The sequence below is a fragment of the Peromyscus californicus genome, unplaced genomic scaffold, assembly GCF_007827085.1.
Source record: "Peromyscus californicus insignis strain IS unplaced genomic scaffold, ASM782708v3 Scaffold_16__1_contigs__length_79575227, whole genome shotgun sequence".
NCBI classification, from domain to species: Eukaryota; Metazoa; Chordata; class Mammalia; order Rodentia; family Cricetidae; genus Peromyscus; species Peromyscus californicus.
Genome location: NW_026294458.1, coordinates 7,528,904 through 7,553,316, shown reverse-complemented (window position 1 = coordinate 7,553,316; position 24,413 = coordinate 7,528,904). Strand labels below are relative to the sequence as shown.

Below are 24,413 nucleotides of genomic sequence, written 5' to 3'. Positions count from 1 at the left end.
CCGGCACTCCCCGCGGCCGCCGCCCTGCGCGCGCCCAGCCCCGCCCGGGCCGCCGCCGTGGGTTCCTCCAGACTTGCGGCTGGTCCCGCCCCTGCGCCCGCCATCGCGCCTCGCGATTGGGCCGCGCGCGCCTCGCGCCGCCGATTGGCGGCCTCCTCAGCCCGCTCCCGGCTCCCCCAATGCGCGGCGGCCGTGCGCGGGGATTGGCCGCGCTCCGGCAAGGCCCGCCCTCCGCTCGCCCGCGCGGCAGCGGGTCTCAAGAGTCGAGAGCTTGCGAGGGCCTTCGCGGGTTGCGGCGGCGCCGGGGCGGTGAGGGTCGGCCGGCTGTGGTCGGGCTGCGGGCGGCTCGGGCAGGTCGCGGGCGCCACAGGTAGGTGCGGGGCGCGAGGGGCGCCCCGCGGGCGGCGGGCGCTGCGGCCTGGAGAGGCTGCGCCCTTCCCTTCCTCCCCCCCTTCCCGGGCGAGGCCGCAGGCCGGGGCTCGGGGCGGGGCGCGGCGCGCGAGGCGGGCTGGGCCACGCGGAGTCGCGGCCTTTGTGCAGCGGCGGCCGGGCTCGGAGCCCAGGCGTCGTGGACGTAGGGTGCTGTCGGCCTGGTAACGAAGCCCCTCGGCCGGTGGGCCGGAAGCCATCGCCTGGCCTTCTGGCGGGAGACGTGTGGGCAGGGACACCTCTCGTCCTGAACTCTGCCTGTTTTGGCCGTTTGGAAAAGCCGAGAAACCGTCCAAGTCTCCACCAAATTGCCCGTGGATGAGGTGTCATGTAGCTTATCAGGATGTGGTTTTACAGTAACAATGAACGTGGTAGAATAAATGGGAAGTGGCAACCTGTTGACAGCGATACCTGTCAAGTAGTATCATCCAGTGGACTTGGGTTGCTACCTGGTAGGAATTTGATTTGCCATCTTGCATGCTTGCATGTACCTCGTTGCTGGATGCACAGATGTCCTATGTAGGGTTGTTGACTTATGGAAGCCAATCACTAGGAGGGGCCCACCATCTGCTGGCCCAAACTGGACTCCCAGTCTTGAAAGTGGCTCAGTCCCCACTGTAAGCCACTACTAACCAAAGGGAGTGAATGGCTAGTGAGTGTGGCCTGTAAGTTCAAAATACGAGAATTTGCAGGGTGACAAAGGAATTGATGAGGTCATACTGCCTTTGGGTTGGGCAGGAGGCTGCAGCTGTAGCGTTGGTCACCACAGCTGTATCTCCACACCAGTCCAGCAAGTAGGAGTTGTCCAGATGTGTTGGGTAAGCCCCATGTAACCAGTGTAAGGGTCCAGGATAGCCAGCTGGGGGCCCGCTGCTTGCTCACAGTCCAATTGGCAAAGCAAGGTCTGCATCCACAGGTTCAGTCAGCTGAAGAACAGTGAGGCTGAAGGGCTACCCTTTGACATCCATGTGGCCAGGGGACAGGCACTTCTCAGTGCTTGTTGCAGGTTTACCTTGTAGGAAGTAGGATTTTGACTGGTGTGCCCAGTTTTGGCCTTCTGCCGTCATCATTCCCCTCCCATGTGATCTCTTCTAGTTTTCACGTCAACTTTCCTTGACATCTTCCAAATCTCCATCTCCAGCGCTGGCCTCCTTTCTGATCCATAAACCCCTGCTTGTAGCTGCTCTTTTCAGCTTTGCTGTGGATTGCTTTGACACCAAGTAGTTTGACCCAAGCCGAGCTCCTGTTACAGTCCATGCCAGAACAACCCTTAGGCCTGTCTAAAGTCACCTTGGTGCCTCTCTCAGGCCTTCATGCATTTCTCAGCAAGCCTTGCCACCTGTTTCCAACAGCAGACCTTTTCCCAGAAACTGGAACTTAAAGTCCTGGTCCGAGCTACCTGGTGAGCCTTTTAATTCTCCCCCCTTTATAATTGGATCCCCACTCTCACCCTCTTAGTAGCTTTTCTGGACACGAGGAATTCTTTAAATTGCATGATGTTATAAAACTGGGGTATTACAGACTCAGGCCTGCTTGTTTGGGTGGCAAAGCAACTGTATCACTTCCTAGCTTTGTGACCTTGAGCAAGTTGTTTAACCTTTCTGTCAGTGCTGGGTGAGCTCATGAAGTCCTTAGAGCAAGGCCTGTATGAGGGTTGGCTGCCATTGCTACCCTTCTGTGCAGTATCCTGTTTCTCACAATAAAAAAGATTAAAAAACAAAAAAACCGAAGACTTGCTGACCTGACTTGCTGTCACTTCCCCTCACATAGCACCCTAGCTTGGCCACACCATGTCTCTGCCCCAGGGCCTTTGCTTTTCCTCTAGGTGTCCTCTACAGTGACCTCCTTTTACCCTTGCTTCCACCTGCCTCTGTCTGTTTCATCTTTAGGTGGGTCCTGGCTGTAGAGCCTAGTGTAGTCTTTTAGAAGCTGCTTCCTGCTTCCCAGGTTTTTTCCCCCTTTGTTTCAGCTAGAATATTTGTCAATATGTGACATCATAGATAATTTTCTTGTTATTATCCATCTCCCCCACTGATATGTAAGCTCTGTGGGGCAAGTGTTTTGTCTGCCTTTTGCTTAACACTTACAAATGATGTGTGCCTTATAGAAGGCATTTAGCAAATAGTTGATTAACGAATTGAGTAAGCTTACAGAGGGAAAAGTCAGAAACCTATCTAGGACTGTCCACTGCTGAGCCCAAGAGTTAAACAGTTTTCCTGCTCCTGCAAGATGTGTACTCATGGGCCTCAGGGTACTACCTGTGCTATGTATCTCTTTAAAGCCCTGTCCCCTTTAAGACTTACTAATGTCTTCATTTATTGTTTTCATTTTGTAGTTCTACCCTGGCTCCTTAGCCCATAACATGTAGCATGCTCCCCCTTCCTGGGCCACTCTTTGTCTCTATCCCTGCCTACTTGGGTCTTCTTCCCATTAGTATGTTCTATCTTAGAAAGCACAGATTTTGACTTCCTGTGGTCTCTGAACACCTACCAGGCCCTTTCCTGTTCTTATTCGAGTCTGTTAGAACTAAGCGTGCTGACCTGTCTGTCCTCTGCAGTGGTCCTTGGTTGCCAGGAAACTAGCTTTGTCCCTTTGGTCTCCCTTCTGGTTCCTTAATGATTGCTGCTCTTCTCAGTCATTCCTAAGCACCTTTGATGGGAACACCTTTAGAGAGGTAGTTTGTTAACTTCCCATTGAATTAAAAACTGTGAGGCTGTCGTAGGTTATAGGAAATAAAATGATAGCATAGTTTGACTTGTCAACTATGTCCAGGCCATGGGGTCCTTGTCTTCATTAGTGGTAGCACCTCTCAAAGAATAGATTGTAAGTGGATATTTAAATGGTTAATTTAACCTAAACAAGCCTCTGGCTTTTAGGTTGTACCTTCAGCAAGGCATAACCACTCCACTTAGTCCCTTTACTGTAAGCTGCTTATATAGATGATGTCTTCTGTCTCTTGTCTTCTCTGGGGTCTTAAGAATATGAGTTGTGTAGGTGTAACCAAGCTGTCACCCATGGGCATGGTCGTGTGTGTATATCTGCACCTGCACCAGTGTGCATGGCATGTGCATGTTTCTGTGCATGATGTGGGAGTGTGCATGTATGTGTGTGTTTCTGCCAATAGCCTTTCTTTGTGTGGACCTCTGGGTTTTGTGGCTAGCTCTGATCTGCCTTCTCTGTTGTGTTGTCCCTCTTTTTACACATCCTCTATAGCAGAGCTTCCTGGGAGTATATCCTTCCCTCTCTGCTAGTTCCCTCTTGTGGTTTTGGTACTTTCCTCCCAGTTCATGTGGTCGTCTCCACCAGACTTCTTCAGGGCTCCAGAGTTGTGTGGCCTGAGTACTTGTGAGACAGGGCTGCCTGCAGCATCCCTCTATTCTTCTCTCTAGCCTCGGTACCAGAGTGTGTCTGCAGAGAAGCCTTTTTCTTCACCTCCTTTTTTCTCCTTTCTACCCTATAGGGTCTGCAAGCGTAGACAATTCCTGTGACACTTTCTTATTGTTTCCAGAGCTGCTTCTACATCTTTGTTTTGGAGAACTGCCCCAACACCTGGTGCATTCACCTATACCTGGTATAGCTGTGAGTCTTCTCTATAAGGAGAGTCGATTCCCTCTTGATAGCTCACTATCCTCAGCCTGGGGCTAGGCTCCTGGTACCACCCAGGACCTTTTCTGCCTTGACTCTAGCTTTCTGTGTTGCCCTGCCTACCCCCCAATATTAGCAGGCTCCCTTCCCAACAGACACCCTCCCTCTACTGGGAATGGATCTATGCTGCCACTCCTGGTGACCTCAGCACGCTGCATCACTGTCCTGTCCACGTGCCACATTATGGGCCCAGGAGAGGGGGTCCCTGGGTAGCAGAATGCCTGGCCATATCTCTGAGGTCCCTAGTGCCACAGAGTTGAGCTGAGGGTCTCACTCACCCTCTGACTGACCCAGCCCTTGAAGGTGAGTGGATTGATAGCCTGAAGGAGGCCATGCACTCTGTGTTCCTGAAATGGTGACCTGCTGCATGCTTGCTTATCTACTAGGCTGAGTTATGGGAGTGCTGAGGGAAAGTTTAGCTGCTTTTTATTTTAGTCTTAATCCTTTTTGAGCTCTAAGACTATTTTTGTGCCTGTGAAATAGGGATTAAAGTGAATAGTTGATAATTTAGGGTTCAAAATTTAGATTCTGAGGAAAACTAGTGAAGTTTTTTTTTCTTCTGATATCTAAAAGGCTTTGTTAAAGGCAGTTATCTTAGCCCTTTACTTCATCATAGATAACATTTGACTCTTAACTTGGTACCAGAGAAGTGGAAGGTTTCTGTCATTTTGTGACAATATTTTTAAATTTCTTTGCAGGTGGAAGAAGAAAGGTGCCAGCCATTTGGCATGAAGATAGAGTCACTTAGACGTCATTCTTTTAAGCTGAGTGCATTGTGATTTCCAATAATTGAGGCAGTGGTTCTAAAAGCTGTCTACATTAATGAAAAGAGCAATGTGGCCAGCTTGACTAAGCCGCCAGTGTGTGCAGCGCGGGCAGGACGCCACCGGGTTTCGACGGACTTGTGCATGTTAGCAGTATAGATTTATGTAAGGTGGTTTAAAACTCTGGTGTTTTAAAGTAGTCTTAACTGCTCATAATATGGAGACATATGAGAGTCCCTCTCCTCTCCCGCGTGAGCCCGCAGGAGAAGCGATGATGGAGAACCGAGCTTGCCCCTTCCAAGTGCTGCCCCATGAACAGTCTCCACCACCTCCCCTGCAAACGTCCAGTGATGCAGAGGTAATGGACGTTGGCTCTGGTGGTGATGGACAGTCCGAACCTCCTGCCGAGGACCCATTCAACTTCTACGGAGCTTCTCTTCTCTCCAAAGGATCCTTCTCTAAGGGCCGCCTCCTCATAGACCCGAACTGTAGTGGCCACAGCCCGCGCACTGCCCGGCACGCACCCGCAGTCCGGAAGTTCTCCCCTGACCTTAAGTTGCTTAAGGATGTAAAGATTAGTGTGAGCTTTACTGAGAGCTGTAGGAGTAAGGACAGGAAGGTGCTGTACACAGGAGTAGAACGCAGCACTCGTGCCGAATGTAGCCTGCTCCTTAGTCCTGTCAGCGGGGACGTGCATGCTTGTCCCTTTGGCGGGAGTGTTGGTAATGGGATAGGCCTAGGGGGTGAGAGTGCAGATAAGAAGGAGGAGGAAAATGAGCTGGATCAGGAAAAGAGAGTGGAGTACGCAGTGCTCGATGAGTTAGAAGATTTTACTGACAATTTGGAGCTAGATGAAGAAGGAACAGGCGGGTTCACGGCTAAAGCAATCGTTCAAAGAGACAGAGTGGATGAAGAGGCCTTGAATTTCTCCTATGAGGTATGTTGATAACCTGTTCTCTGGAGGGCTCTGAGCAAAACCCAAAGAGGTTTGGAAGTGGCATTGTCTTTTGAAATCGGGGAAATCAAAGCAAAATCCTATATGAGGTCAAATAACATTAATGTGGAGAAGAGAAGGATGTAAGGACTTTACATTTCTAAAGTTTCTAGTGGCAAGTTTGGCTAACATTGAGCCGTATTTTTTTCCAACCTGAGTCAGCAGGTGCTGCTGAAAAGCCTCTTTGGCTGGGTGTGCTCCTGGACCAGGGGTGTTGGTTTCACTTGTCATTTCATCCTGTTTGTTTTTCAGATGATGAAATGCCATCAGGGCATACCCACTCCCCATTGAGGGTCTCTCTGTGTATTCCCTCACACATGCAAAACTTGTCCTTGGTACAGAAGCATGGAGGGCTGTAGTACCTGAACACCTTGTTTTGCAGGATGACTTTGACAATGATGTGGATGCTTTGCTAGAAGAAGGTCTTTGTGCTCCCAAGAAGAGGCGAATGGAGGAAAAATATGGCGGAGACAGTGATCATCCATCTGATGGAGAGACAAGTGTGCAGCCAATGATGACCAAGATTAAAACAGTGCTCAAGAGTGAGTGAGATGGTCACGAATCCTGATGCTTCAAGGTCCCAGAAGGGTTTTCTTCCCAAGAATATTTTGGGAGTTCTCTGGTGCCAGGCATCAGTCTGGGTAGAGACACGGGTTTAAGTATAGAATAGTCATGGGAGGTGAAAAGAAAACAAATTGGACACAAGTATTCACTCAGACCCACAACTCAGATTCAGATCTTGGTAAATTCCATGGAATCCACAGAGAGGCTATAAAGGATCCTTGAATGGGGTGCATTAGTGTGTGCTATGTTAAAAGACCAATAATAACCTACAGATACAGAGGCCAAGGTCAGAGGTAGGTTTTGGTGAGTTGGGAGGTTAAATTGGCATCCAAGTTTGGTTCTGTTGCAGGTAAGTCAGGAAAGCACCAGAATGAGGCTAATGTTGGTTTCTGGGCTGCAGCATGGCACGAGGCACTGTGGGCCAGGGCGGGAGCTCTGGGAATAGAAGTAGAAGTATTTGGGAGATGTCCAGAGTGGCACTTATACCTGCATCTGGTTGACAACGGGAGAGCAACCAGTCAGCACCCACAATTTGTTATCAGGCTCTGTTGCCAGTACAGGGAAAGTGTAAGACGAGTTACATGAGCTTCTGTGTGGATTTGGCTTAGTGGCACCTATTATTCTGGTAAGGATGCCAGGATCAGTTGGGGGAGTGGGGAAGGTTAAAAGGTGAGTGGGACTCAGGCACATACATGAGACCCCTGGAGAGAAGGTGGAGAGTTCGCCTTGAACTACTGAGGAGATGAGAGGGTCTGCAAGGCTAGGTACCAGATACTGCTGCACATTTTGGTGGTAGCTGAGCAGTGGAGATACCAATTTCGGACCGTCGGGCCAGGTGAACTTTGGGCTACAGTTTCTGAGAAGGGTGGTTCAGGTGGTCTTCACCTTGGTGTTCCTGGAAGGTTGGCTTTGTGCTCTTCTCATGGTTCCAGGAGTCTCACTTTGAGCTTCCCACAAGGCAGCAGTAGCCCTGGTTTGTTTACCTGTCTAGGAGGAATGATACTTGAAGCTCTTCAGACAGCTTGGTGGGCCTTGACAGCCTGCTGTCACAAATGTGTGGCTGAGATGAACCTGTCTTTTATTGTGCTCTGGTCCACATTCTTCTTGCTGCTGCTTCTGAATTAGCCCAAGGTTTGTGTGTAGCAGCTCCCTTTTGGTCAAGTTCCTGGAAGGAGTACCCATGGGTGCACGTCTGACTTGGAGGATTCCCTCTGGCTCATGCTCTGATGGTGGCTGGTTTTGAGCCCTGAGGGCAAAGCTTAGCCCAGTATTGCTCCTGCCATTCTCAGAGTCAAGCACCTTTTAAAAATCATCAAGGGCCTGGAGAGATGACTCAGCGGTTAAGAGCTCTGGTTGCTCTTCCAGAGGACCTGGGTTCAATTCCCAGCACCCACATGGCAGCTCACAACTGTCTGTAGTTCCCGTTCCAGAGGATTCGACACCATCACACAGACATGCAAAACTCCAATGCATATAAAAAAAAAAATATTTTAAAAATCATGTCTAGTTTTCAGGTTTTGTTTATGTATATTTTCTTTAGTTTCTAGGTATCAGATTGCTCCTAATATCTGTAAGAACATTTTAGTTAAGTCTTTATATTAGTTTTGTCATGGAAGAGAGGCAAGTTGAAAACAAATCTGGTACTTTTCTTAAAACTGCCAGCAAAGTAAAGAAAGGATTGGAAGCAGTATCTTAAGCAACATATTTCGTGGGGTTTTGTTTTGTTTTGGTTTATGAGACAGGATCTCTGTAACTGTAGTTTTCCTGGAACTTACTATGTAGGCTGGTCTCTAACTCCCAGAGATCCACTTGCCTTTGCCTCTCAAGTGCTGAGATTAGAGGCATGCACTACCATGCCCAGTTGTTTATAAAGACTTATTTATTTTAATCTTGTGTGTGTGAGTGTTTGCCTGCATGTATGTATGTGCATGATAGAGACCAAAATAGGGTATCAGATCCCTTGGAGCTGTGAGTTGCAGATGGTGTGAGCTACCATGTGAGTGCTGGGCACCAAACTTGGATCCTCTGCAAAAGCAGCAAGTGCTCTTAACTGCTGAGCCATCTCTTCAGCTTGTTTTATTGTTTTAAGATGGTGCTGTGGAATCAAACCCAGGGCTAGTAAGGTAGTGTTATTTTTTTTTGGTTTTTTTTTTTTTTTTTGGTTTTTCGAGACAGGGTTTCTCTGTGTAGCTTTGCGCCTTTCCTGGAACTCACTTGGTAGTCCAGGCTGGCCTCGAACTCACAGAGATCCGCCTGGCTCTGCCTCCCGAGTGCTGGGATTAAAGGCGTGCGCCACCACCGCCCGGCAAGGTAGTGTTATTTAATAACGTGTGCCTGGTCACCAGGAACAGTAGTTGGCACATTTGCAGATTATTAGCAAAGTTTACTCACTCCTCAGGTACCTGTTACCATGGCTTGAGCAGGTCAGAGAAATCCAGTATCCAGTGTTCTCAAAGTGTGGAGGCAAAAGCTAGGGTGGGATCTATTTGGGGCATGTTGTACATTGACCATGTAGAAGTTCTCACCTTGCTCCACATACTATCCTAGGGGTGCAGTTGGGCCCATCAGTCAGATAGAAACTTGGCAAGACCAGTAAGAAAACACATTCAAGAGACATTGTGTAGCAATCTTGTGTTTATAAAGGGATTGCAGGATGTTTTTGTGTTCTGTGCAGGTCGTGGCCGCCCACCTACAGAGCCTCTGCCTGACGGATGGATCATGACTTTTCATAATTCTGGAGTCCCTGTATACCTACACAGAGAGTCTCGAGTGGTCACCTGGTCCAGACCCTACTTCTTGGGAACAGGAAGCATACGGGTAGGGGAGTCATCAGTCAGGTTTTTAGGCTTGTCCATTCTCAGTACTTATCTCAATGTGTTGAAGTGCTGTCAGACAGATGCAAAGTTGTCCTGATAACCCCTGTTTTGCAATTTCACTATCTACAGAAACATGATCCTCCTCTAAGCAGTATCCCCTGTCTGCATTATAAGAAAATGAAGGACAATGAGGAGCGGGAGCAAAACTGTGATCTCATGCCCAGTGGGGAGGTGTCACCTGTCAAGCCCCTGGGTCGATCTGCAGAGTTGGATTTCCCTTTGGAAGAACCTGACTCCATGGGTGGAGACTCAGGGTCCCTGGATGAGAAGGACCCACTAGGGACTGAGGCAGCCCCTGGAGCCCTGGGACAAGTGAAGGCTAAAGTTGAAGTGTGCAAAGATGAATCAGTTGGTAAGTGTTCTGAAGAGCTTTCTTCCCTCCTTGTTACCTGAGTTTTCACTCCTACCATATGCTGTGTGTCCTAGTTCCTGGTTGTATCTGAGAAGGGGACCTTTGCATGTATAGCTCACATGGCAGACAGGTCTCTCCCCTGCTTTTAAGAGCAGGCCTGAGTGTAGCAGCCTGAGCTCTGCAGGGCCTGACTGCCAAAAGCTTCACAGAGATGATTATGGCAATGCCAACTAGTCTTTCAATATGACCCCTGAAGTCTTGCTCTTTCAGTACAATGTGATCCTGTGACGTTGTTTTTCTGATGAACATAGAATTAGCCCATAGTCATAAACTCAGCACCAAGGAACTGCCATTCTTCTGTGGTTAGTCCCCTCACTTTTCTTTTTGGCTTTTGATGCAGGGTTCTGCTTTTTGCCTTTCAAGAACTGAGCAATGCTCTTGAGTTTTGCATTTGTCTTTGGTTATATGCTTGTATTTCTTACTTTGTCTTGTGCCTATAGTTAGTTCTGTCCCTTAGATCCCGGGTGGTATCAGAGCTCTTTCAACCAACCTGCTAACTTCCGAAGAGGACTTGCAGCTTTTGGGGTTAGATTTGTGTGTATGCGGCACAGCTGCACAGCTGCGTGTGGGGTGCCTGTGGTCTGGGAACAACACATCAGTGTAGAAGCCCAGAGGAGGTAGAGAGCCACCTGGATATGGTTTGTTATGAGTTTGAAGGGCCAGAGGCAAAAGTGAGATTGTCAGAGAGGTGGTAGACACCTGCTGTTGGCAGTCAGGTACTTGCTATTTTTTGTTTCCCAGCACAATACTCATTTTGCCTTAAGGAGAAAAGCCTGAAGACTAGTGTTTTGTTTTTTTTTAATTTTTTTTATTTGTTTTGTTTTTATTTTAAACCCCACCCCCACCACTGTATCATTTTCGTATTGTTTTTCTTAGTCCAGATAAAGTAATGATATGCACAGTATTCTATCCATAAGGGACTTCTCAGAATGATTTGAAGTAGGTGTGAAAGGACCTTTTTTTTTTTTTTCTTTCCTTGCTTTTGAAAGGGACGGGGAAAGGGAAATGGATATCATGTGTCCTGAACTTGTTTAATGGGGATTGTCATTATACACAGGGCTGAGAAAAATATGATTCTTGTGTTGGAAATCTGATGTGGTTCACTGGTATATATCTTGGACAGATCTGGAGGAATTTCGTACCTACCTGGAGAAGCGTTTTGACTTTGAGCAAGTAACTGTGAAAAAATTCAGGACTTGGGCTGAGCGGCGCCAGTTCAACCGTGAGATGAAGCGGAAGCAGGCAGAGTCAGAGAGGCCCATCCTGCCAGCCAACCAGAAGCTCATCACTTTATCTGTGCAAGACGCACCTACAAAGAAAGGTGAGCTTCGCTTGGACCGTCAGCATCAGCAGATAGAGCATGTTATTGTCATTTCAATATGCTTTGTCTATGTTTATGAGTTGTACTTACCCCAAAAGCTGCCTGTTTTCTGTCATGCAGAGGCTGCCATGTTCATAGTGGTAAGCCCCTAAGGAGTGACTCAGTAATGTGGATGGGCCAGGTTCCTGAGTGTTACCTGAGATAGTTCTTTTTGTCACAGAATTCGTCATCAATCCCAATGGGAAGTCTGAGGTCTGCATCCTGCACGAATACATGCAGCGTGTCCTCAAGGTCCGCCCTGTTTATAATTTCTTTGAATGTGGTAAGTTCAAACCGATTTCAGTCCTTGAAGAGTCTCACACATCGTTTTGCTTGTGGCTGGAGGTGGGAGTGAGTACATTGGCCCTGCTGGGTTGGATGGACGTGCAAGGCAAGGACAAAGAGAAGTGTGGTGCAGATAGGTGTCTTATTTTCACCCTTGTCTGAGAGGGAATGGCTCAGCTTTTCCTTTTGAGTTTAGTTTGTCCTATTCCCCTCTTCCCCTGTTTTCTTCTCTGCTCTTCCTTAGTAGCTCCTGACTTGTCAAGAACAGTTTGTAATAAAGGTCTTTCTGTTGTGCATTGAGTTCTTTCCTCACCTTCCTGTCCTGTGTCTGCCACTCCCACCCCCCAACAATGAAGGAGCCTTGATCTCACCACACTTCCTTGACAGCTCTGTCATCTGTGATTCCCTCTATATAGATTGTGAATGCTAGTGTGGTTGCCCTTGGGATCTGAGACCGGGGATCACTCATTTTTTGGGGGGTGCTTTTTCTCAGATGTCCTTGGTCCTATGCTTTGCCATTCTTGACAGTCCTGTTTGTCTTCAGAGACCACATCCCTACCTTGTCCCTGTATTGGGAAGCTCTGTCTTCAGCTCCTGTTTCCCCTTTGGGTCATTTCCCATAGTACCCCATGCTCTTCAGTCTTCCCATCTGTGTCCTTTGCTGCCTGTCTTCACACCTCCCAACCTTGTCAGCACATCCCAAACAAGCACAGACATGCTTTATTCAGGGGTATCTTGTCAGGACTGACAGACTTGGAGTATGCATGCTTTTCATGTCTTGACAAGTGTGTTTTAAAACCAGTAATTTTAATTTTAAGAGAATCCAAGTGAGCCTTTTGGTGCCTCGGTGACCATTGATGGTGTGACTTACGGATCTGGAACTGCAAGCAGCAAAAAACTTGCGAAGAATAAAGCTGGTAATGTGGTTTGCTTGGTATATCAGTTACTTTTCCTGTTGCTGTGATAGGTGCCCTTACAAAAGCAACTTAAGAAAGAAAGGGGTATAGATTATCATGGTGGGAAAGGTGTGGTGCAGGAGTTTGAGGGTGCTGCCAGCATGGCATCTGCAGTCAGGAGCTGACAGTGATGAATGCTAGTGCTTAGCTTCTTTCCCCCTTTTGGTTCAGCCCAGAACCTCAGCCCATGACATGGTGCCACTCAACATTAAGGTGGATTTTCCCACCTCAGTTAACCATGTTTAGATATTCATTCACAAGTATGCCCTAGAGGCTGACTTAATTTAGATATTGATCACAGGCATGTCCAGAAGCTGGTAATCAGTATTAACTAGCACATTTGGTATCCAGAGACATGCTGCCTGCTGAGTTTGCCTCACTCTGATTAGCAAGGGGCTGAGTAATGAGTAGGTTTTTAGGGGTATGGGTAAGACAGTTATGCATGTAATCTATTTTTTAATGTTCTTTCTAAAAAAGGTGTGTGTGTGTGTGTGTGTGTGTGTGTTTCTTTCTTTCTGCATGTGAACTACTTGTGTGCTGGTGCCCTCAGTGGCCAGAAGAGGGCATTGGATTCTCTGGAACTGGAGTTAAAGGAAGTTGTGAGTCACCTGATATGGGTGCTGAGAACCAAACCCAGAGCAGCAAGTGCCCTAACTTACTGAGCCATTTTTGCTTCCCTCTACCTGGATTTAAAACATAATAGTAGTGGTACATGCCTGTAATTCTAGTACTTGAGAAGCTGCTTCAGGACCATTGTGAGTTTCAGGCTAGCCTTGGCTGTCAAGCAAGACTGTCTGGAAATTAAGGGCTGGGGATGTAACTCAGATTTGAGATAAAATATAATAATTATATGCTTATTGTAAATGATTTAAACTAAGAAAATAAAAAGACAATCATGAGTTAGAAAGGTGGCTCAGTAGTTGAGAGCATGTACTGTTCTCTTAGTGGAACCAAGTTTGTTTCCTGTCTTAGTTACTTTTCTTCTGCTGACAAAGCACCATGACCAAGGCAACTCTAGAATAAAGCATTTAATTGGAACTTGTGGTTTCAGAAGGTGAGTTCATGACCATTGTGGGAACATGGAGGCAGGTAGGGCAGGCATGGTCCTGGAGCAGTAGCTGGGAATTTATATCTGATTTACAAGCATGAGGCAGAGAGAGCTAACTAGGAATAGTGTGGGCTTTGAAGCCTCAAACCCCATCCCTATGATACACATCCTTCAGCAAGGCCATGCCTCCTAATCCTTCCCAAACAGTTCCACCATCTAGGGACCAAGCATTCAAAATCAGTAAACTGTGGGGGCCATTCTTACTCAAATCACCACAATTCCCAGAACCTGCATGGGACAGTTACAAATACCTGTAGCTCCAGCTCCAGGGAAATCTAATGCCTCTGTTTCTGCATATACATATACACATAATTAAAATAAGATTATAGCGGGCTGCGTGCTAACACCTTTCATCCCAACATTCCGGAGGCAGAGACAGTCATTATCTCTGAGTTTGAAGCTGGTCTGGTCTACAGAGTTCCAGGATAGCCAAGGTTATGTCTCAAAACAGATTTTTTTTTTTTTTATATGTTTATTTTTCAAAACAGGATTTCTCTGTGTGGCCTGGCTGTCCTCGAACTTGCTCTGTAGACCAGGCTGGCTTTGGACTCACAAAGATCCACCTGCCTCTGTCTCCCAAGTACGGGCATTAAAGGTATGAGCCACCCCCATCCCCCATCTTCACTTCAGATTTTTATTTATTTACTTATTTTTTTAAGATTTATTTATTATGCATATAGTGTTCTACTGGGGCCATGTGGGGTATGTGCAAGTTTGTTTTGTTATTATTATTATTATTTTTTTTTATTTTATTTTATTTTTTTAAAGATTTATTTATTATGTATACAGTGTTCTGTCTGCATATATGCCTGCAGGCCAGAAGAGGGCACTAGATCTCATTACAGATGGTTGTGAGCCACCATGTGGTTTCCTGGGAATTGAACTCAGGACCTCTGGAAGAACAGCCAGTGTTCTTAACCTCTGAGCCATCTCTCCAGCCCTATTATTATTTTTTTTAAGATTTATTTATTTATTATGTACACAGTGTTCTGCCTACATGCATGCTTGCAGGCCAGAAGAGGGCACCAGATCTCATTACGGATGGTTGTGAGCCACCATGTGGTTGCTGGGAATTGAACTCAGGACCTCTGGAAGAACAGGCAGTGCTCTTAACTGCTGAGCCACCTCTCCAGCCCTGTTTTGTTATTTTTTATTTTTGTTTTTTTTGAGACAGGGTTTCTCTGATTGTTGGGATTGAAGCATGAACCACCACACCTGGCATGCAAGTTTGTTTTTTTAAACAGCAAAATGTGGGCATGTTAAGAGAAAAAAAGACAGATTGTCACCTTATCACCATTTTGAGGGTTTTTGATATTTATATAGACTATTTCTTGGATTAGACAGTTGTTGCACACCATGTTCATCCCAAGAATACTGGTGTTTTCTTTTAAAAGACCCACTGCACCATATCTTTGCCTTCTGCCTCCATGCAGAAATAGACAGCATTTTTGTACCAAGCCATTGTGCTCAGCATTGGGGTTATTTGGGCTTTCTGAGAAGTGGATGCATTGCAGACTAGTGTTAGGTATACTTCTGGCCCTGGCACATACAGGGCCATTCTTGAACTTTATCCTATGGGCATGTTGTCTTCCAGAACTGGTCTATATACAGAACAGGGGTCATATCAGTTTTCTCAGTCTTACTGGGTCCTGGGGGCAGGGGGAGGATTTTCTACTTTTAAGAATTAGAAGCCGGGCGGTGGTGGCGCACGCCTTTAATCCCAGCACTCGGGAGGCAGAGCCAGGTGGATCTCTGTGAGTTCGAGGCCAGCCTGGGCTACCAAGTGAGTTCCAGGAGAGGCGCAAAGCTACACAGAGAAACCCTGTCTCGAAAAACAAAACAAAACAAAACAAAGAATTAGAGAGTGTTCCTCTGTGCTACTTTGTTTTTGTGGCCAATGCTGAGGACAATAAGAAGTCTTTCTGCATCACATTACTGCCTGTCCTCTGTTCAGCTGCCCTTAGTTTGCATATTCTGCCTCTGTCTCCAGGAATGCCTGATACCTATTTTGTTAACTTTCTCCTTATGCAGACCTAGGGATTGAGCCAGGTCTTGACATGCTAGGTAAAGTGCTCTACCACTGAGCTAGGCTCTAGCTCCTGCTATCCATTTTAGAAAGATTCAGCCTAAAAAGACTTCAGCTCAACAAATTGTTGAGACTTTGAGCAGACAACTTTGGAGATAGGGCCTGGAAGAGGAATGAAAACATCCTCAGGCTTGTCCTAAGCTGTTCTTTTTACAAGGTCACCTGTCTCTGTGCTGGGCTTTGTTTCTCTGCCTATTCCGACTACACTTTGTAGACATCTGCACTGCTTGATCTTCATTGTGTGCTTATTTTGCTGGGATGTCTTACCAACAGTGCATTGCTGGACCCGACTGAGCCATTATTGTAACAGGTATGGCCTGTTCATGTGGGTGTCACCCTCATTCTGCTTTATACATGCTTCTTCCAGAGTTCCTCAGAATTGCCCGTCTACCTGTTCATAGTAGCTGCTATCCATGTGTTGTGGTCTGGATGTCTGTAGCAGTCTGCTGTCAGGCCTCCTTGGGTCCAGGTTCTCCAAGCCATTTTCATATATATACTACAATTTGATTAAAACATAGATGCAACTTCCTCCCTTGGTAAAATTGGTATACGAAACTTCTACCATCTCACTGTCCCTTCTTCAGGATGCGCATATTCTTTATCCCCTCCCAATCTACCTTTTAAAGTGCTGTTGCTGCTCTGGCTACGAGTGTGGGAGCCAGCATGTAGCTCACTGCTGGCTGGGCAGTATGCCTGGTTTTCCTTTGGGCTCACGCCCTTACCTCAGACTTTTTCTTTTTGTAGCCCGAGCCACACTGGAAATTCTCATCCCTGACTTTGTTAAACAGACCTCTGAGGAGAAGCCCAAAGACAGTGAGGAATTGGAGGTGAGTGTGGTGATCTTGTTCTGCTGGGAGCTGCAACTGCCATACAGCCACTGACCCCACTGCCTCAACCAGGGGTGTGTGTGTGCACCACGTCAAGGGTGTAGTCATTAGCCTGTAAGAGGAACTTACTTGTCTTTGTGAAGGCAGAGGGGAAACTTGAAGAATTTTATCCTTTAATTGAGTATGTATTAACAAATAGATCTTTGATGGGAATGAACCTAGCAGAGTATGTAAGATTGAGATTGTTGTTAGAGCTGTCTGAAACCCTGTCCTGTGTAAATCTTTGACGATAAATATGGTTCTATGGCTATTCATAGGAAAGGAGTTTCATCTTGATTTTAAATTGATTTCTTTACTTGTCTGTTTTAATTTTCTTGAGGTCACTGGTCATTTTAAAACCAGACTTTTAAGTTCTTTGGCCTTTGAACCCTTTTGTTATTGGATTCATCTATGATAGAGTCCTGAATATTTTCAGAAATTGTGTTGCCTTGGCTTTTCAGAGTTCTTGTGTTTCTACATTATGTCTTGCTTATCTGTCAGGATAGGTATCGCTTTTCAGGTGTTTAAATTTTTATTTAAATGGGAGGCAGGAGCAAGCAGATCTCTATGAGTTTGATGCCAGCCTGGTCTACATAATTAGTTCCAGGCCATCCAGTGACTACATTAGACCCTGTTTCAAAAAACCAAAAAATTTTTCATTTAAATGGAATTTAAAATTTTATGGAGGTCATTGGTGGACTCTTATTAGACTTCTTAGAGTCATGTTCCCCATTTGCACTAAGAGAGAAAGCAGGCAACAGTAATTAAAAACAATTCAATTTTTGTATTGCTTTTTTTATTATTTATTTTGTGTGGTTGTGGGGGGGGGTACATGTGAGTGTGGAGGTGGAAGAATAACTCTAGGAAGTGGGTCCTTTCCTCCTACCGTGTGCGTTCCAGGACTGAAGCTCAGGCACTCCAGCTTATGTGGCAAATGCTTTTGCCATTGAGCCATCTAGTAGCCCTTAACTACATTCAGCTATGAGGAAGGTAAGAAAAAGAGAAAATATGTATTGGGGTAAAGGTATAGAAAAGCCATGGCTTGGTTGTGCTGTAGTAGTGCATGCCTGTAGTCCTCACACCTCACACACAGAGGCAGGAGGACCAGGGCAAAGACAGCCTCAGGTCTGTAGTTATTCAAAGTCAGCTTGAGCTCCATGAGACCCTGTCTCAGCTCCCCACCCCCCAAAGGAAAAAGGAAAAGAAGTGATCCCAAAGGAGCACATAGAAAAGCAAGAAAGACAGTACAGCCAGAAGGAAGGAAAAGGAAGGGATCCAAGAGAACAGGACAAGAGAGGATGGATTCTTTTTCTCCAGGCCTGTTTTCATAGGTGAGTGAGGGCTCAAGCAAGTCAGAGAAGAAGGGCTTTTCTTGGGCTTCATTGTTGGTGAAGTCCTGTATGTAGGCCTGCCTGGTTATGCAGGAAGTGTAAGAACCTCCCTCAAACTGCTCCTCTTAGCCTAGCTCCACCTGCACCAAAGACCCTTTCTGCCTTTGGGTTTGTGGCAGGTAGTTCTTTTGTGCATTTGTGTGCATGTGCTTCAGGGTTGTGTGTGTGTGTGTGTGTGTGTGTGTGTGTGTACCAAAGACTGGGGTAGCTTGATATACTTACTGGTAATTTTAATTTGTCCTAAAGGTTTCTGAAACTCTAATTACTTATTTTTGTTCCCCAGACTAGATGATCTTGATAGACCTATCTTTGTGTTTGCTAATTTGAATCTACTAGGAGACACCTCTAGTGTTCATAATCTCCATCCTGTCCTTCCTCTTATGTTAGGAATAGGATCTAGGGCCTTAGACATGCCAGATAAGAACTCTGTCCCTGAGCCATATCTCCATCCTCCCCCCACCCCAACCCCTGTGTGTATGTCTGTCTGTCTTTTTTGAGACAGTGTCTCACTCTGTAGCCTGGCTGGTCTGGAATTCTCTATGTAGGTCAGGTTGACCTCAGACTCCCTGAGATCCACCTTCCTCTGCCATCCAGTGCTGGGATTAAAGGCCTATGCCATCAGCAGTTAAGAACACATACTATTCTTGCAAAGGACCTGAGTTTGGTTCCTAGCACCCACATTGGGTCAATACTTTCAGCCTTTCTGGGCGCATTGACTCATAATGTACATATATATACACAAACATAATTAAAAATGATAAAAATAAATAATAAAAATAAAAATGGAAGCTGAAGAGATGGTTGAATACTTGCTCCCCTTGCAGAGGACCTGGATTCAGTTCTCTGCCCCCCAACCCCCCATATGCCCAGTTCCAGATCTGATGCTCTTTTCTAGCCTCCATGGTCACTGTACATATGTGGTATACAGACATATGTACAGCCAAAACATCCATACATACAGAGAAAATGTTTTTGAAAAGGAATATTAAAAACTCAGAAGGGAACTCAAGGACAATTTTTTGGCATTACAGAGAAAAGAATGGGGCATACAAGCTAGAGGTCTCATCAGCTGCCAGGAGGAGGGAGATGGATAAAGGACAGAGACAGTGAGAACAAGTGAAGACAAAGCATGCCAGGACAAAGGAATCTGGTGCCATGGGCCTTCGTTCTGTGTAGGGTTTGTGTCTCTGTGTGTGTCTGTGTGTGTCTGTCTATCCTCAGTTGCTTCTCTACATTTTTTTGTTAGTTTGTTTGTTTGACACGGTTTCTCTATGTAGCTTTTGCAGTTTGTCCTGGAACTCACTTTATAGACCAGGCTGGCCTCAAATTCACAGAGATTCACCTGCCTCTGCCTCCTGAGTGCTGGGATTAAAAGCATGTGCCACTATTCCTCGGCCTTCTATATTTTTTTGGAGTGAGGTCTCACTATGTAGCTGTTTTGGTTGTTCTTTAACTCACTATATATTGATTCTGTATATATGAAAGGTAGGATAATGAATGACTAATTATCTTTTGATATCCTTGTTACTTTCTAGTTCTTTTAATATATTGGTTTATGTGTGTACATTTTTGTGTGTGCATGAGTATGCGGACTTATTCTCATGTTGTGTGTGGATGCACATGTGTAGGCCAGAGGACAAATTCATGGAGTTGGTGCCCTCCTAACTTTACTTTGGTTCTAGGGATGGAACTCAGATAACTAGGTTTATGTGATAAGCACCTTTACTACTGAGCCATCTTGCTGGCTCTTCCTTTTGGCCACTTTAAAATCCTGTTACTGGTTCATCTTTAACCTTGCATTTTGTTACAAACAGCTGTGGATCTTTGTCACAGAAACACCTGTGCTGGCTTATTTATAATCTTAAAAATAGAAGGCCAGCTCTTAAAAATGATTTATAGGCAGCTTGGAGAATTTTTCCCCAGCATTGTGGTACTTAAAACTGGTCTCATTTCAAAGAAAAAAAGCAAAATATTTTTTACAATCTTTTATTTACTTTTTTGTTTTGTTTTTGTTTTTTCAAGACGGTTTCCCTGTGTAGCCCTGGCTATCCTATAACTCACTTTGTAGACCAGGCTGGCCTCAAACTCACAGAGATTCATCTGCCTCTGCCTCCTGAGTGCTGGGATTAAAGGCATTCATCACCACCACCCGGCATTTTTATTTTATTTTTTTAAGATGGATTTTATTTGTATGTGTGTCTGTGTGTCTGCCATGTGAGTGCAGGTGCCCAGGGAGGCCAGAAGAGGGCATCAGATCCCCTGGAGCTGGAGTCACAGGCAGCTCTCAGCTGCCCAACATGGATGCTGGGAAATAAATTCGGGTCCTCTGGAAGAGCTGTAAGCACTCCTAACTGCTGAACCATCTCTCTAGTCCCTCACTTATTTATTTATATATTTATTGTGTGGGTATGTACATGCCACTGCACACATGTGGAGTTCAGAGGATCCCATATGGATCCCAAGGAATGAACTCAGGTTATTAGACTTGGCAGTAAGTACCCTTACCCACTGAGCTGCCTCAAACCTCCCCCTTTATTATTGATCATTGATCATTGCTATATTTGCCTCAGAGGAAGCTGGCATGGTACCTGGGAAGGAGATGGTTGCAGAATGACCTTTTATTTCCTTTCTTCCTGTTTAGTAATCCCCTGTTACCCTTAACTCACTGACTAATTCATTGATTGATTAAATTTATTTTGTGATGCCCAGGATTGAACCCATGGCTTTGCTAGGGATGTACTTTGCCACTGCCCTCTTAACTGCTAAGCTATCTCTCCAGTCCCAATTTTTATTATATTTACTTATGCATATGTGTCTGTGTAAGTGTGTATCGTGTGTGTTGGGGGGGGTTGCCCACAGAGGCTAGAAGAGGGTGTTGGATCCCCTTGGAGCTTTAGTTACAGGCAGTTGTGAGCTGCCTAACATGGGTTCTGGAGCTGAATTTGGGTCCTCTGCAAGAGCAGTAAGTACCCTTAACTGCTAAGTCATCTCTCCAGCCTCTAGGCATGATTTATTTGATTTTGTGCTGTATGTTTTTTGTATGTCTGTAAATCACAGGTCATCCTTGAATGTCATTCCTCAGATACTGATCATCTTTTTGAGATAGGATCTCTTAAGGTCTGGCCTGGAACTTACCAATTAGACTAGGATGGCCAGCCAGTAAGCCCTGGAGACTTGCTTGTCCTCATCTCCCTGGTGCTCAGATTGCCTGGCTTTTTTTTTTTTTTTAAATGACAGTTGTGAGGTTCAAATACGTCTTCATGCTTGCACGGCTAGTGCTTTACCAACTGAGCTATCTCCAACAGCCCAAGTCTGTGCTTTTTGTTATGGGTAGTTTGGAGTCTTTGGTAAGTCCACCTTCTTTCCCCCATATAGGACCATCTATACTTAACAGTCTGTGTGTCTCACTTTTTGTTGAGAAGTAGACATTTAAAACGTTTGACAACTATGGAAATGGAACACTCACATACCCCACTATACATACAGCACCACAACCAAGATTAGTTATTGCTGTTAATATTTGTTTACTGGTTCTACATAACAAAGAATTAAAGGCTGGACAGATTAAACCACAGAAATTTAGTTGCCTTAGTTCTAGAAGTCAGAAGTCCAAAATAGTGTCAGGCTTGTTAGTTTCTTCTAGACATTGAGCAGAGGCCTACTGGGTTCTAGAATGGCTATCTTCATGTTTGTGCTTTTTCCTTGAAGATACGTTTTTCTCTGAATTTTTTTCTGTTTATAAGGAATGAGTCCTCGAGTAGGGCCCACTCACCCCATGTAGTCACATTCTGAGGTACTAAGGGTTAAGACTTCAACTTGTAAATTTTGGAGCAGACACAGTTTATAGTTCAACTTTTAGTAATATCTTTCCCAGATAATAATTGCAAAGTATTATCTGCATTCTTGAGTATTACCTTTCTGTATTTTTTTTTTTTTTTTTTTTTTTTTTGGTTTTTCGAGACAGGGTTTCTCTGTGTAGCTTTGCGCCTTTCCTGGAACTCGCTTTGGAGACCAGGCTGGCCTCGAACTCACAGAGATCCGCCTGGCTCTGCCTCCCGAGTGCTGGGATTAAAGGCGTGCGCCACCACCGCCCGGCACCTTTCTGTATTTTTATGTAACATGTCTACTAAGTCGGTTCATTTAGATTAGCTGATCATTGAACAGAGATTTCCCTGTACTAGTAGGTCTCTCAGCCTTTGCCTTTGTTAGTAGTTGGAAGTTTTTATCATGCAGATCCGGCTCACATTTTATATTTCTTAGATTGTCCCACTGTGGTGAGTAAACATTGGGTTTTAGTTCATTGCTAGCATATAGATACAACTTACTGTTTGTGTAGTGACTAGATCTTGCTGCTTTTCTAAATTCATGTATTAGTTTTTATACTTTTACTGTAGATTTTTTTGGGTCATCTTTTGTGGATGCTTAATAAGAAATGCCCCCCATAAGCTCAATTTAGTCCCTGGTTGGTAGTTTTGTTTGAAGAGGTTTAGGAGGTGCAGCCTTGCTGGAGGTGGTACATACCTGGGTGTGAGCATTTAGAGGGTATAGCCTTGTCCTACTTCCAGTCTGCTCTTTCTGCCCCATGCTTGTGTTTGAGATGGGATCCAGGTCTCCTGTCAGGATGGACGACGCTTACCTGTGGAATTGTAAGCCCCAATAAAATCTTTATTCTCTAAGTTGCTTTGGTCATTATGTTTTAACACCGCAACAGAAGAGTAACTAATTCATGTGTGTATAGGATTGTGTTACCTATAGTCTCTTATCTTGCCAGTCTGGATGTCTTAACCTAATTGCCCTTGGCTGTTGAATAGAAATGGTAGATATGTTTGGTCCTCATCTTATACCCAGTGTGGTGTTGACTGTGGGGTTCACATAGATAATCCTTATTGGGTTGAGAAAGGTCTCCTCTGCCTCTGTTGCTTTTCTTTCTTTTCTTCCTTCCTTCCTTCCTTCCTTCCTTCCTTCCTTCCTTCCTTCCTTCCTTCCTTCCTTCCTTTTCTGTTCTTTTCTTTTTTGTTCCATTTTTGGAGACAAGGTTTCTCTGTGCAGCCCTGGCTGTCCTGGAACTCCCTCTGTAGAGCAAGCTGGCCTCGAACTCAGAGATTCCCCCTACTTCTGTCTCCCTGGGATTAAAGTTATGCGCCACTGCTGGCTGGCTGACTGCCTGTTGAGCATTTTTAACATGAAAAGCTATTAGATTTCTGCCAGATGCCTTTTTTGGTACCATGTCTGTGATCTTATTTATGGTATGACATCTTTGTTAATATAGTTAATTATATTGATTCTTTTAAAGGATGCATTTCTGAAATAGAGTCCTGCTTGGCATGGTATATATTCCTTTCTGTATACTACTGGTTCCCATTTATTAAGTGTGTGTGTGTGTGTGTGTGTGTGTGTGTGTGTGTGTGTGTGTGTGTGTGTGTGTGTATGTGTGTGTGTGTGTCTGTGTGTGGTATTTTATTTCATGTTTGTGTGAGCACATGTGCCACAACACACATGGAAGTCAGAGGACAACTTTGTTCTTTTCCTTCTACCTTTGTGTGGGTTCTAGGGATTGAATTCAGATTTTCAGGCTTGTATAGCAAGGGCTTTATCCGTTAAGCCATCTTGCCTGCTCTTTGTTTGTTTTTGTGTTTTTTGTTTGTTTGAGACAGGGACTCACTGTTATACTATCTGGCCTAGAACCTGCTATTGCAGACCAGGCTGGCCTCAAACTCACTTTGTAGACCAGGGCTGGCCTTGAACTCACAGAGGTCTACCAGCCTCTGTGTGCTAGGATTAAAGGGTGTTCCACTGAGCTCAGTGTGTTATTTGTTTGTGACAGGGTCTTGGTACATAGCCCAGTCTGGTATGGAACTTAGGATTTTCCTGCCTTACATTCCTGCTGGGCATATAGGCACACACCACCATGCATATTAGCTAATACTCTTCAAAATTTTTCCATCTGTGTTTTTGAAGGTTGCTCTTGTGTAGGTTTTGTTTTGTTTGGTTTTGTACTTTCTCCTCTTGTTTTAATATGGTACTGGTAGCATCATTAACTAAGCTGTGAAGTATCATCCTTAAGTTTGTGTAGAATTGGTATTATTTCCTCCTTAAATGTGGAGTGGTCATTCATTACCAGTGAAGTCATCTGGACCTGATGTTTTCTTAGTGGGATAATCTGTAGTCACATATTTGTCTGTCTTGAGTGGATGTTGCTGAAGGCTGCTTCAGAAGTCTGATTTTCAAGATGCTGTTCCTCAGTAGATTGTAGATTTTCATGGGCTTTCCACAAGCAGCTTGTGTTTCTTTGTCATCTGTGGGCACTGAGCACTTGAGTCTCCCAGGAATACCAGTGATTATCTGTAGGTCACTTTGCCATTTGATTACACTGCAGAGACACTCCACAGAGATGCTTACTGTGGACTTTGCTCAGAGTCTTGTACCTGACACAGACATCTTTGTGTTTCTGAGTGCGTGTTCTTCAGTGGGTATGCTGGTCAGGTTTTTCCAGGAGGAGTTTGGGGTTGGAGATAAACTGACTTGAGCCTGTTGAGCCCTGATCTCCAGGTATCAACTGCTGGGTAGAGCAGGGTCATATAGGCTGATGTTGCCTTACTGGTCCTTGTGGTTAGTTCCAGGGCCTAACTCCTGGGAGGGTGAATGGCATCCCTATGTTTGAGGGCAGAGGCATCTTT

General features: G+C 45.3%; 1 protein-coding gene across 10 annotated transcripts in view; it reads left to right on the top strand.

Annotated features, from left to right (window-relative positions):
- The first annotated feature begins 238 nt into the window (after positions 1 to 238).
- Positions 239 to 24,413, top strand: part of Dgcr8 (DGCR8 microprocessor complex subunit) — a 32,639-nt gene continuing 8,464 nt past the window's right edge. Inside the window, exons 1-10 of one of the 10 annotated variants that reach the window (XM_052740243.1) lie at positions 239 to 370; positions 3,938 to 4,008; positions 4,773 to 5,775; positions 6,215 to 6,374; positions 9,071 to 9,213; positions 9,342 to 9,624; positions 10,808 to 11,005; positions 11,226 to 11,327; positions 12,148 to 12,246; positions 16,224 to 16,306. In XM_052740243.1, coding sequence (XP_052596203.1) covers positions 5,056 to 5,775; positions 6,215 to 6,374; positions 9,071 to 9,213; positions 9,342 to 9,624; positions 10,808 to 11,005; positions 11,226 to 11,327; positions 12,148 to 12,246; positions 16,224 to 16,306 — 1,788 coding nt within the window. In that variant the 5' untranslated portion in view covers positions 239 to 370; positions 3,938 to 4,008; positions 4,773 to 5,055. Of the gene's footprint in view, positions 371 to 498; positions 5,776 to 6,214; positions 6,375 to 9,070; positions 9,214 to 9,341; positions 9,625 to 10,807; positions 11,006 to 11,225; positions 11,328 to 12,147; positions 12,247 to 16,223; positions 16,307 to 19,960; positions 20,202 to 24,413 lie in introns of those variants that run through there. The other 9 variants (XM_052740239.1, XM_052740242.1, XM_052740237.1 and 6 more) reach the window with 9 other exon arrangements.